The 13,054-nt window shown below is 43.2% G+C and overlaps 1 protein-coding gene across 1 annotated transcript; it reads left to right on the forward strand.

The window, feature by feature from the left end:
- Window positions 1-5,382: 5,382 nt before the first annotated feature.
- LOC140546330 (serine/threonine-protein kinase pim-1-like) lies at window positions 5,383-8,478 on the forward strand. The gene is made up of 8 exons (XM_072669518.1): window positions 5,383-5,443; window positions 6,662-6,826; window positions 6,968-7,062; window positions 7,155-7,205; window positions 7,314-7,689; window positions 7,824-8,000; window positions 8,129-8,241; window positions 8,431-8,478. Exons 1-8 carry the CDS (start codon window positions 5,383-5,385, stop codon window positions 8,476-8,478), a joined length of 1,086 nt encoding a protein of 361 aa, XP_072525619.1.
- The last annotated feature ends 4,576 nt before the right edge of the window (window positions 8,479-13,054 follow it).

The following is a 13,054-nucleotide window of genomic DNA, read 5'->3' on the forward strand; positions in this document are numbered from 1 at the left end:
AAACATTAACACTCACCCCATTAGAAACCTCATTAACACATACCTTAAACAGTAAAACTAACCCCATTAAAAACTGCATTAACATACACATCAAACAGGAATACTAACCCCATTAGAAACCTCATTAACACACACCACAAACAGTAACACTAACCCCAGTAGAAACCTCATCAACACACACCTCAAACAGTAACACTAACCCAATCAGAAACCTCATTAACACACCTCAAACAGTAACACTAACCCCATCAGAAACCTTATTAACACACACCTCAAACAGTAAGACTAACCTCATTAGAAACCGCTAAGAGTAACACTAAGCCTATCAGAAACTTCATTAACACACACCTCAAACAATAACACTAACCCCATTAGAAACCTCATTAACACACCTCAAACAGTAACACTAACCCCATTAGATACCTCATTAACACACACCTCAAACATTAACACTAACCCCATTAGAAACTACATTAACATAAACCTCAAACTGTAACACTAACCCCATTATAAACCTCATTACGACACACCTCAAACAGTAACACTAACCCCATTAGAAACCTCATTAACACACACCTCAGAAATTCCTACTAACCCCATGAGAAACCTCATTAACACACACCTCAAACAGTAACACTTACCCCATTAGAAACCTTATTAACACACCTCAAACAGTAACACTAACACCAGAAGAAACCTCATTAACACACACCTCAAACAGTAAGACTAACCTCATTATAAACCGCAAAGAGTAACACTAAGCCCATTAGAAACCTCATTAACACACACCTCAAACAATAACACTAACCCCATTATAAACCTCATTAACACACACCTCAAACAGTAACACTAACCCAATCAGAAACCTCATTAACACACACCTCAAACAATAACACTAACCCCATTATAAACCTCATTAACACACACCTCAAACAGTAACACTAACCCAATCAGAAACCTCATTAACACACACCTCAAACAGTAACACTAACCCCATTATAAACCTCATTACGACACACCTCAAACAGTAACACTAACCCCAGTCGAAATCTGATTAACACACACCTCAAACATTAACACTAACCCCAGTAGAAACCTCATTAACACACACCTGAGAAATTCCTACTAACCCCATTATATACCTCATTACCACGCACCGAAAACAGTAACACTAACCCTATTAGAAACCTTATTAACACACCTCAAACAGTAACACTAACACCAGAAGAAACCTCATTAACACACACCTCAAACAGTAAGACTAACCTCATTAGAAACCGCAAAGAGTAACACTAAGCCCATCAGAAACTTCATTAACACACACCGCAAACAGTAATACTAACCCCATTAGAAACCTCATTAACACACCTCAAACAATAACACTAACCCCATTATAAACCTCATTGCCATGCACCTCAAACAGTAACAATAACCCCATTAGAAACCTCATTAACACACACCTCAAACAGTAAAACTAACCTCATTAAAAACTGCATTAACACACACCCCAAACAGTAACACTAACACCAGTAGAAACTTCATTAACACACACCTCAAACAGTAACACTAACCCAATCAGAAACCTCATTAACACACCTCAAACAGTAACACTAACCCCATTATAAACCTCATTAACACACCCCCCAAACAGTAACACTAACACCAGTAGAAACTTCATTAACACACACCTCAAACAGTAACACTAACCCCATCAGAAACCTCATTAACACACACCTCAAACAGTAAGAATATCCCCATGAGAAACTTCATTAACACACACCGCAAACAGTAATACTAACCCCATGAGAAACTTCATTAACACACACCTCAAACGGTAAAACTAACCCCATTAGAAACCTCATTAACACACATCTTAAACAGTAACACTAATCCCATTAGAAACTTCATTAACACACACCTCAAACATTAACACTCACCCCATTAGAAACCTCATTAACACACACCTCAAACAGTAAAACTAACCCCATTAGATACCTCATTAACACACACCTCAAACAGTAAGAATATCCCCATGAGAAACTTCATTAACACACACCTCAAACAGTAACACTAACCCCATTAGAAACCTTATTAACACACCTTAAACAGTAACACTAACCCCATTAGATACCTCATTAACACACACATCAAACATTAACACTCACCCCATTAGAAACCTCATTAACACACACCTCAAACTGTAAGACTAACCCCATAAGAAACCTCATTAACACACACCTCAAACAGTAACACTAACCCCATTAGAAACCTCATTAACACACCTGAAACATTAACACTAACCCATCAGAAACATCATTAACACACACCTCAAACAGTAACACTAACCCCATTAGAAACCGCAAACAGTAACACTAAGCCCATCAGAAACTTCATTAACACACACCTCAAACAGTAACACTAACCCCATTAGAAACCTTATTAACACACACCTCAAACAGTAACACTAACATCAGAAAAAAACTCATTAACACACACCTCAAACAGTAAGACTAACCTCATTAGAAACCGCAAAGAGTAACAATAACCCCATTAGAAACCTCATTAACACACACCCCAAACAGTAACACTAACACCAGTAGAAACTTCATGAACACACACCTCAAACAGTAACACTAACCCCATCAGAAACCCCATTAACACACATCTTAAACAGTAACACTAATCCCATGAGAAACTTCATTAACACACACCTTAAACAGTAAAACTAACCCCATTAAAAACTGCATTAACATACACATCAAACAGTAACAATAACCCCATTAGAAACCTCATTAACACACACCTCAAACAGTAACACTAACCCAATCAGAAACCTCATTAACACATGCCTCAAACAGTAACACTAACCCCATTAGAAACCTCATTAACACACACCTTAAACAGTAACACTAACCCCATTAGAAACCTCATTAACACACATCTTAAACAGTAACACTAATCCCATTAGAAACTTCATTAACACACACCTCAAACATTAACACTCACCCCATTAGAAACCTCATTAACACATACCTTAAACAGTAAAACTAACCCCATTAAAAACTGCATTAACATACACATCAAACAGGAATACTAACCCCATTAGAAACCTCATTAACACACACCACAAACAGTAACACTAACCCCAGTAGAAACCTCATCAACACACACCTCAAACAGTAACACTAACCCAATCAGAAACCTCATTAACACACCTCAAACAGTAACACTAACCCCATCAGAAACCTTATTAACACACACCTCAAACAGTAAGAATATCCCCATGAGAAACTTCATTAACACACACCTCAAACAGTAACACTAACCCTATAAGAAACCTCATTAACACACACCTCAAACAGTAACACTAACCCCATATGAAACCTCATTAACACACACCCCAAACAGTAACACCTCATTAACACACACATCAAACATTAACACTCACCCCATTAGAAACCTTATTAACACACCTTAAACAGTAACACTAACCCCATTAGATACCTCATTAACACACACATCAAACATTAACACTCACCCCATTAGAAACCTCATTAACACACACCTCAAACTGTAACACTAACCCCATTAGAAACCTCATTAACACACACCTCAAACAGTAACACTAACCCCATTAGAAACTTCATTAACACACACCTCAGGAACTCAACAAATGTAAACCCATTACATCACATCTTCTCCACCTCATTAAACCCTTCTTATTTTACACCACCTTCATCATCTACTACCACACCACATCCTCCCTCACGAACAGGCCCAATTCCTCAGATTCGGACTCAACCCAGAACAGTCCTCCTTACCAACTATCCTACATCACTGGACCTCTTCACTGGTTCAGAAGCTCGCTCTTCCACACTCTTCCCTAGACTACAGCTGATCTCTGAGCTGAAACTATCCCTTTAATCAATGCTCTCGTCTGGACTACGGTGGACTGATGCTAGCGTAGCACTCTTCCTGTAAACCATGTGATCCACCAAGCCCATTTCAGTCCACTTCAGGAGGTTCGTTTTTGGACACAAACCTGGAAACATCTGCTCATCTCCAGACTTTTAATTCAGACAAGGCCTTGATTCAGCCCATCTGCTTTCAGCCATCCAGACAAGGCCTTGATTTGGGAAGCTCATACAGTATCTTCATCTAGATGAAGAAGCGTCTTTCAGAGAAGAGCACAGAAGGTGTATTAGCTTTGACCTTGACCTGAAACAGTGTCCATATCACTACACACTAATTCAGCCGCTCAGCCATACTGTCCCCGCCTCACTGAGAGACTACAGCATGTAGGAGTCAGCAGGAGCCCCGTCCAGTATGCTAGCAATACAGCAGTGTGTTGTGTGTATTCATGTTTGTAGATGTAGAGTGGTCTTCGTAGCCGTGTTCCTCATCCGGGTCCATTACAACGCATAGCACCAGGAAGCTCCTACAGGAGGAACCTCAACGGTGGGGTGGTTAGCCTCTGAAGAACTGTAGCATTCAGATAATGGACTATATTGTAGATATTTTCAACAGCTGGACACGTCGGCCGACTGTATGATTCTCAACACAATATACTTATATATACATATACTGCCTGGCCACCACTAGATTTAACTTAGCAAATAGATAAGAGCTTCCCATTGGATAATTGTAGCCTTAAGAAAACCACTTTCTAGTGAGGCTAACCGGCAGAAACGGCTTTAGTTGCTAAGGACAGAGATTTATGGTACAGAGGTAGATCTACTTCACTACTGTACTAAAGTACTAAAATACTGTATCTGTATCTACTGGAGTATTATATACTTTTTTACTACATATTTTAGTGTTTACATTGTTTATGTGCTGCATCGTTATTCGTTACAATTATAACAAACCATTTCAAACCCACATCATCACCTCCAGAGCACTAGATGGCGCTCTCACCGGGTTTGATGAAGCCGCCTCAGCATTGTACAGAAAATGTTGAGTACCTGAGTGCCACTCAAGTCACTTTTACTCAAGTCTGGGTCTCTAGTGCTTTATACGTGTCTGGTTTAGCCTGCTACGTTATTTAGCATTAGACTATTAGCCAACGTTAGCCTGACATAAGCCAATGAATGTGGAAGACCCTTATTCATGGATGGGAGACCCGAGTTCCCTTCCTAGCTGAAGGCTACACCAATGAAACTGGGAAGTGAGCCTCCAAAATGTCTTCAAACCTGCTATGGTCAGGTCTTCTTGCTAACTTCCTGTTAGTGATCATGATGGACTACAGCTGGTAGCTTCTCAACGCCCACATTACCAGCCCTGAGTGGACTGACCAACACACAGTACAACGGGAAAGTCCAGGGAGGTCAGTGCAGATCTGAGGAGGACGACTAGACGTGTGCTGCTGAAGAGTGTCTCTACATGCACCAGCTGCATCTCCTACAGACAGCAGCTGAGACAGTACGCCACCTACTGGTCAACAGTAAGTATTACAGAGGGAGAAGATCTTACAGAGGGAAGCGATCATGTAAAGCTCTCTCTTACAATTTAAAAATAGGATCAAATTGATTGATTGATTGATGTTAATGAGCATTGTTACATCGTTCGTTTGATCTCCTGTTTTATTTTCTCAGCAAAGACAAACCATCTCATAAAAGCATCTTCCTGTTTTAACTGCAGGTGAACAGAGGACACGCGGACACTGGGCGGAACTCGCCATGGCAACCGAGCAGCTCTTTCTATTGATGACATCACAATGGTGGAGCTCCCTGTCACAGTCTTCCGAGCTCGGAACTCCTTCACTTCTTCTCAGGACACTGAGGAAGAGACAAGCTGTCCGACTTGGTCCTGACGTTTGTCTTAGCGATTGACTTAGCAGCAGTCGTAGCGGTTCACTTAGCGATAGTCTTAGTGAACGTCTTAGTGGTAGTCTTAGCGACAGTCTTAGTGATTGTCTTAGTGACAGTTTTAGTCTCACTGACTGGCTTAGCGATTTAGTGACTACCGTAGTTATTGGCTTGGTCACAGCCTTAGCTATTAGCTTAATCATAGTCTTAGAGACTAAACTGGTGATTGTCCTAGCGACAGTCTCACTGATTGGCTTAGCGACTTAGCGACTGTCGTAGTTTTTGGCTTAGTCACAGTCTTAGCTACTACCTTAATCATAGTCTTAGAGACTAACTCAGTGATTGTCTTAGAGACAGTCTTAGGGATTGTCCTAGCCACTGGCTTAGTGACAGTTTTAGCTGTTGGCTTAGCATTAGACTTAGCCACTGGTTTAGCTTATAGTATTAGTGACTAGCTTAGCAATAGCGTTAGAGACAGTCTTAGCTATTGGCTTAGTCACATTCTTAGCTGTTGGCTTAGCGACAGTATTAGCAACTGGCTTAGCCACAGTGTTAGTTATTGTCTTAGCTGTAGGGAATTGCAGGTTCTTCATCCAGCAGTAGATGATGGAGCAGGAGTCTACAGCTACAGGTCATTCATACAGTTCTGCTGGAATCTGATCTTACAGATCCACACTTTGTTGCTTTGATTAGATTTTAGATTTAGGTCTCGGGATCCATGTTTACTCTCTGTGATGTGAACTGGAATAAGCTCTGTTAGGAGCTTCATTAAGAGCTAAGAGAATTGTAGGCACTACCTACTCCATTCTAGACGTCAGTCTGTACAGACTCCAACCCTTATGTCCTGTATTTAGATGTTGGGCGGCGAAAGAGGAAAAGAAAGGAGGAGGGCAGCCAGAGGTTCTCACAGAGAACAACCGAGGTTGCCAGAAGTAAAAGCCCGGTAAGGAAGAGAAGGAAGGGAGAAGTTAGCCAGCCCAAGATAATGACCAGAAGACAGCGGAGCGACATCAAGCCAGGTTAGCTCATTGGCCAGACCACTGCACACAAGGAAGTGGTCCAGTATTTAGTGCAATAGCCTGTGCTGCTATTAGATAGACTCCTGAGAGATGATGGGGAGAGAGCTGATGTTCAGCTTCAACACTGTTTGTTTTCCACAGACACTTTTGCCTCTCTCTACGTCACTGGAGAGAAACTGGGAGAAGGAGGCTTCGGCGCCGTCTTCGAGGGAACCCGGGTTTCCGACGGCCTACAGGTTCTTAAATCACCCCTCCAGAACTTCATTATCTCATCTGTTCCCTTTTCAGTCCTCATAACATTCACACCTCGTCTCCTCTCTGTCTGCAGGTGGCCGTTAAATTCGTCACCAAGCGGGACGACGATGAATACGTCCAATGCGTAAGTGCACCTGGAAGCCAGGTTTTACTGTCCGATCACACATCACGCTCCCAGACTTCACTGCACTCACCTTTCCACCAACCTTGCCCTGCGTTTCTGTTCTTCCAGCCTGTTCAGCTCAGGACCGTGCCCATGGAGGTGGCTCTAATGAACAGGATGAGCCAGCCACCCACCAGCAATGTGGTGAAGCTCATCGAGTGGTTCGACGAGCCTGAGCGCTACATCCTGGTCCTGGAGCGCCCAGATCCTTGCCAGGACTTGCAGTCCTTGATCGACCAGTGGGGAGGTTCGGTCAGTGAAGAGATAGCCAGGGACATCATGCTCCAGACGGTGGAGGCAGCAAGAACGTGCCAGAAGCGAGGTGTCCTGCACAGAGACATCAAACTGGAGAACTTCCTGATCAACACAGACACCTCAGAGATCAAGCTGATCGACTTCGGCTGTGGGGACTGGGTCAAGAAAGGCGGATACCGTGAATTTGCAGGTAAACTGGAGTCTAGGGACGAAACTTACACGTTACCTTAGAAACATGAGTCTGAGAGGACCCATGTGTCCCTCTCATGGCCACTTCACTGGAAAGTTAACGAGCTGGACGCTCTTCTTCTTTTATGTTCTCAGGCACCTTTCAGTACTGCCCCCCAGAGTTCTTTCTAAAGGGGAGGTACCACGCCAGTCCTGCGACAGTCTGGTCTCTAGGAGTCCTACTGTTCAGGCTGGTTAGTGGACACCTTCCCTTTACAGACGAGCAGGAAATCGTGGAGGGGCTTCTGAGCTTCAAGGACCACCTATCCAATGGTGAGATATCTGAGAGCCTCCTCGAGAGACTCTTAGAAGTTCAGGACGACGTGTTCTGCACGGTCATCTTTCTGAAATGTACTTAAGTATCTCTCTCACATCCAATCCAATCCCGTCCCTCTGCACAGAATGCTGCAATCTGATTAGGAGGTGTCTGCAGCGCAACCCATCCCAGAGGCCCAAAGTGAAGCAGATCCTGAAGCACGACTGGTTCCAGTGCAGCGTTCCTACCGAGGATCAGGTTAGCCATGGAAAATGAGAATGACTGCTTAGAGAAAAAACAGTAGAAGCTAAAATATCTAGAGTTGTGATCGAGGAGGCAAAGGAAAGAAAAACTACTAGAAATGAAGAGGAAGATCTGAATTTTAAGGATTTCTGATCCTTAGACGTGCTTCCGTCTCCAATGCGTATCTCCTGGGTTGTGTTTCAGGTCCTGAGAACAGAGCAGCCTTCAGAGCAGAGGAGACAAACTGTCTGAAGTTGGCCCGTTTCATCAACAGGTAAAAATGGGTATAAGGAGCTCCAGCGTTGAGCTGTGGAGCTGTGGAGCTGTGCTTTATGGAATGATGGTGCTCCATCCAATAAGTCTGGGATGAGTTGGGGATGAGGTGAGTTGGTGATAATCCTGAGCTGACTAACGCTCTCGTCACTGAATGCAATCAAATTCTCACAGCAGTGCTCCTCCAAATTTTAGTAGAAAGCCGTCTTCCCTGGCAGTAGAGAGAGTTACCCCAACAAAAGCAGGATCAACTCTTTTAAATGCCGTTAATTTTGGAAGAAGCAGTGAATGAACAGGCGTCCCAATACTTTTGTCAATATAGTGTAGAGTCCCTAAAGTCTTTACAGGAAGCCCCAGCAGTGTGTGTAGCTGGGAATGGGTACACTTGACGTGCTTTGGCTTGCTTAAGGAAATTCCCATGTAAGGCTGGGAACTGTTTACCCTCGTCTTAATGACGACGACTCCGTCTGATAAATGATGAGAGTGAACGGCGGATTCTGGAAGGTGGGAAAGTTCACCACTGGTTTAATCTGCTGCTGTCTTAGAGGCCTGACACCAGTGTTTGTGGAAATGGGGGTCAGCAGAGCTCCGAGAGGGGGGTGGGACAGAGGGGCAGTTCACTCTTACAGTGAAGATGACCTCATTCCCTTTAAGCGCTAAGCGCTCCCCACTTCTCGTAGAGCTTAGAAGCCTTTTTTTGGACAGAAGCACCAAACAGTGTATGAACCAAAAGCCTGTGAAGCGGTTAGCCTTTAGCTCACTGCTGCGCTGAGTAGAAGCTGCTGCTGCTGCTGTGTTGATTGTGTGTGTTTCAGGATTCCTCCTTTCCTCCATCCTTGGTTGCCTGGTTCCTCCAGAACTCATCCCTAGGTCATGCCATCTGCCAACTCCCGCCCCTTCTAGCCTCGACTCTGCCCCATCACTTTTTCCACACTCCTTGCCTTTACCTTCCCCTCTGGCCACACCTCGGACCGCTGCTTGAACCTTTGCACGTCTTCTGCCCTTAATCTGCGGACCCTCCTAGGCGTAGAGCTTGTTCCCCGAGCTCCGTCGCTCCCTCTCGCTGCAGTACCTCAGTTCCCTCGACCGTAGTCCATGCGCCCCTCCACTGTCAGTGCCTGGAGTAGAAGCCTCTGGACTGGCTCCTCCATTCTGCACGACTCCCCAGGTGCGTCGTCTTGCTGACCCGTCGCAGGATCGGCTGACCCTCCCTCGGCTTTCTCAGCTTTCCGTTATTCTGCTGTCTTCTAGCAGCCGGTCTCCACATTACGTCCGTCGTTAGTAAGAAGTACGTGTAGAAGTAGGGAAGGACTAAGAAGTACTTTTCCACAATCCGGCGCCAACCAGAGGAGGATGGGTTCCCCTACTGAGCCTGGGTTCCTCTCAAGGTTTCTTCCTGGCTTCTCAGGGAGTTTTTCCTTGCCACCGTTGCCCTCGGCTTGCTCCTTAGGGGTCTAGGCCTGGATTCTAGCCTTATTCACTAGCGACACAACGGGCTAAATTCAATGGAGTATTTAATCGGACGTCCGTCTTACTTATCTGACCTCCATACTTTCAACCCCCACCCCCCTTACAGCCCCCTCTCATATTATCAGAAGCTGATGGCATGGTCTGAACTAACAGACTTATCCTCTGACCAATCTGACCTCCTATAAATTCCAGCTCCGTCCTTCTCCCACCAAGCAGAAGCCACCTGAGCTCCAGCCCAGAGTTCTCAGAGTTCTCCCCCTTCCCTTACAGTCTCCTCCCATATGATCAGAAGCTGATGGCCTGGTCTGAACGCCCCTGATCAAAATAAAGATTTTTAGAGCACTGCTCAGGTGAATGTGTTTATTATCACTGATGATTCACTCCATTTCAGAAAGCATTACTGTACATCATACTGACGCTAACAGCTAACAGCTAACAACGGTTCTACCTTCAGTGTTAGAACATGTGGAGGCATCTGGAGCCGAGCAGAGTCTTCAGAGCTGAAACGATGACCAGCTGTAGCCATAAGACACGTCTCTGGACAACTTGGCTATGATTAGTCAGATTCAGTGGTGGATTTATCTGTTTTACCTTCTGTTAAATGAGACATAAAATAATATGTCATATAAACAACTAAACAGAGCCTAAATGCTAACTCCAGCCACACAAGAGAAGGGAGAATGGCTGGGCAGAGGCTAAAAGCTAATGCTAGATGCAAAATAGCAATCAGTGCTACAGTTATTAGTGCTGAAGGACTGAGATGCTAATCTACTTTTAATAGCTTTGGTAAAGCTAATGCTAGGCTGACCGCTACTGACTGTGCTGACTGGACACAGCGAGAACTTAGAAAGCAACACCATCCAGTAAGACTTGAGAATAGTTACAGCAAATACGTTTGTTCGGATTTGGATTTGCTACAGTTCTAAGCTACGCTACGCTAGGCTAGGTTGTGCTATGGTATGCGGCCAGTCAGTCATATACACTGAGTAATAACTGACGAGCTCCTTCAGGCAATAAACAGACGCTAACGGCTAACTGCTGCCTCTGAGGTAAGAAAACACTTCATGAGGTAAAACTGATCCATTTCTGAGTGAATATTGGTAATATGTATCAGTTCTAACTGAATATTGATTATTTTAAAGCTTTAACTAAATCACTTTCACATTACTGTGGTAAAACGTCTGGTTATGACTGAGGACTTTAGCTAGCTAACAAGCTAACTAGCTGTAATGGAACGTAATGGCATTACTTTTATGCTAATGACCTTTAGGTATCAGATAGTGTGGTTTTAATTAGCATGAGGGAATTGTAGCTACGTAGCTAAGTAACATTATGTTGTAATGAAATCCGACTTTAATGGTTTAAACGAAGTTTTCAAATCTGAATCTTTTCACATCGCCAAGCTTTTTCACAACAGCCGTCCCCATTATCAGCCACTTCCCCGAAGTCAGCATTTCCACCCTAGATGCACAAGATTACTACGTTGTTGTCATCTATGATAAATATATCAAATATAACATGGATATTTGACGTAGTTTAGCATGTGATTGTGATTTTTGTCATGTTACATTCCCATTAGTTAGCTAACTAGCTACGTCTTTTTTCAGTCATTAGCACGGGGAGCTAGCTAACCATAAACACTCATTCACACCATAAAAGTTTTTCAGGACGGGTTTGTGAGCATAAATGTGGGTATTTATTTATACATATTTAATATTTTTATTTAATAGCTTTTTTGTTTTACTGTGGTGATGTTTTCAGATATTTTTGAAAATTTTTATTCTATATTTGAGTCTCTTTAAGTCTCTTTTCACTATACTGTTTTCCCCAAAATGACCCTTGCTGACCATAAAGCAGGGCTGATTTACCGTATTTTACCTCAGTAATCATATTTTTAAAAGGTTTAAAGATGACTGAAGTGCTGTTGATTCAGTATGAATTCAGGGTGCAAAAGTGACACTGAATCATCATCAGATTTGATAATTGATTCAGTAAATGATTCAATTAATTGATTCAATGAATTAACGTCAAAAGTTTAGCATTGACTCAACATCTGTTTAATGACTGATTGCTATCGGAGTAGAACTTGGTGGAGGAAGTGACTGATTGGAGAGGTAAGACTTGGCGGTAGTGCTAGATGACTAGTCTGACCTCACGTCTGGTCTCACGTCTGGTCTTCACTATTTTCTTTCCTCAAAATGACCCGGGCTGCATAAAGCAGGGTTGATTTACCGTATTTTACCTCAGTAATCAGATTTTTAAAAGGTTTAAAGATGACTGAGGTGGCGTCAATCTTCTGTTGATGTTTTGTTAAAATTTCAGGGTTGATTCAGTATGAATTTAGGGAGCAAAATTGACGATGAATCAACATAAGATTGGATTATTGATTCAAAGAATGACGTTAACGGCGAAACATTAACGTTGACTTAACATCTATTCAATGACTGATGAATGCCTCATTAACACACACCTCAAACTGTAAGACTAACCCCATCAGAAACCTCATTAACACACACCTCAAACAGTAACACTAACCCCATTAGAAACCTCATTAACACACACCTCAGGAACTCAACAAATGTAAACCCATTACATCACATCTTCTCCACCTCATTAAACCCTTCTTATTTTACACCACCTTCATCATCTACTACCACACCACATCCTCCCTCACGAACAGACCCAATTCCTCAGATTCGGACTCAACCCAGAACAGTCCTCCTTACCAACTATCCTACAGCACTGGACCTCTTCACTGGTTCAGAAGCTCGCTCTTCCACACTCTTCCCTAGACTACAGCTGATCTCTGAGCTGAAACTATCCCTTTAATCAATGCTCTCGTCTGGACTACGGTGGACTGATGCTAGCGTAGCACTCTTCCTGTAAACCATGTGATCCACCAAGCCCATTTCAGTCCACTTCAGGAGGTTCGTTTTTGGACACAAACCTGGAAACATCTGCTCATCTCCAGACTTTTAATTCAGACAAGGCCTTGATTCAGCCCATCTGCTTCCAGCCATCCAGACAAGGCCTTGATTTGGGAAGCTCATACAGTATCTTCATCTAGATGAAGAAGCGTCTTTTA

Source organism: Salminus brasiliensis, chromosome 24 (assembly GCF_030463535.1).
Source record: "Salminus brasiliensis chromosome 24, fSalBra1.hap2, whole genome shotgun sequence".
Taxonomy (NCBI): Eukaryota; Metazoa; Chordata; class Actinopteri; order Characiformes; family Bryconidae; genus Salminus; species Salminus brasiliensis.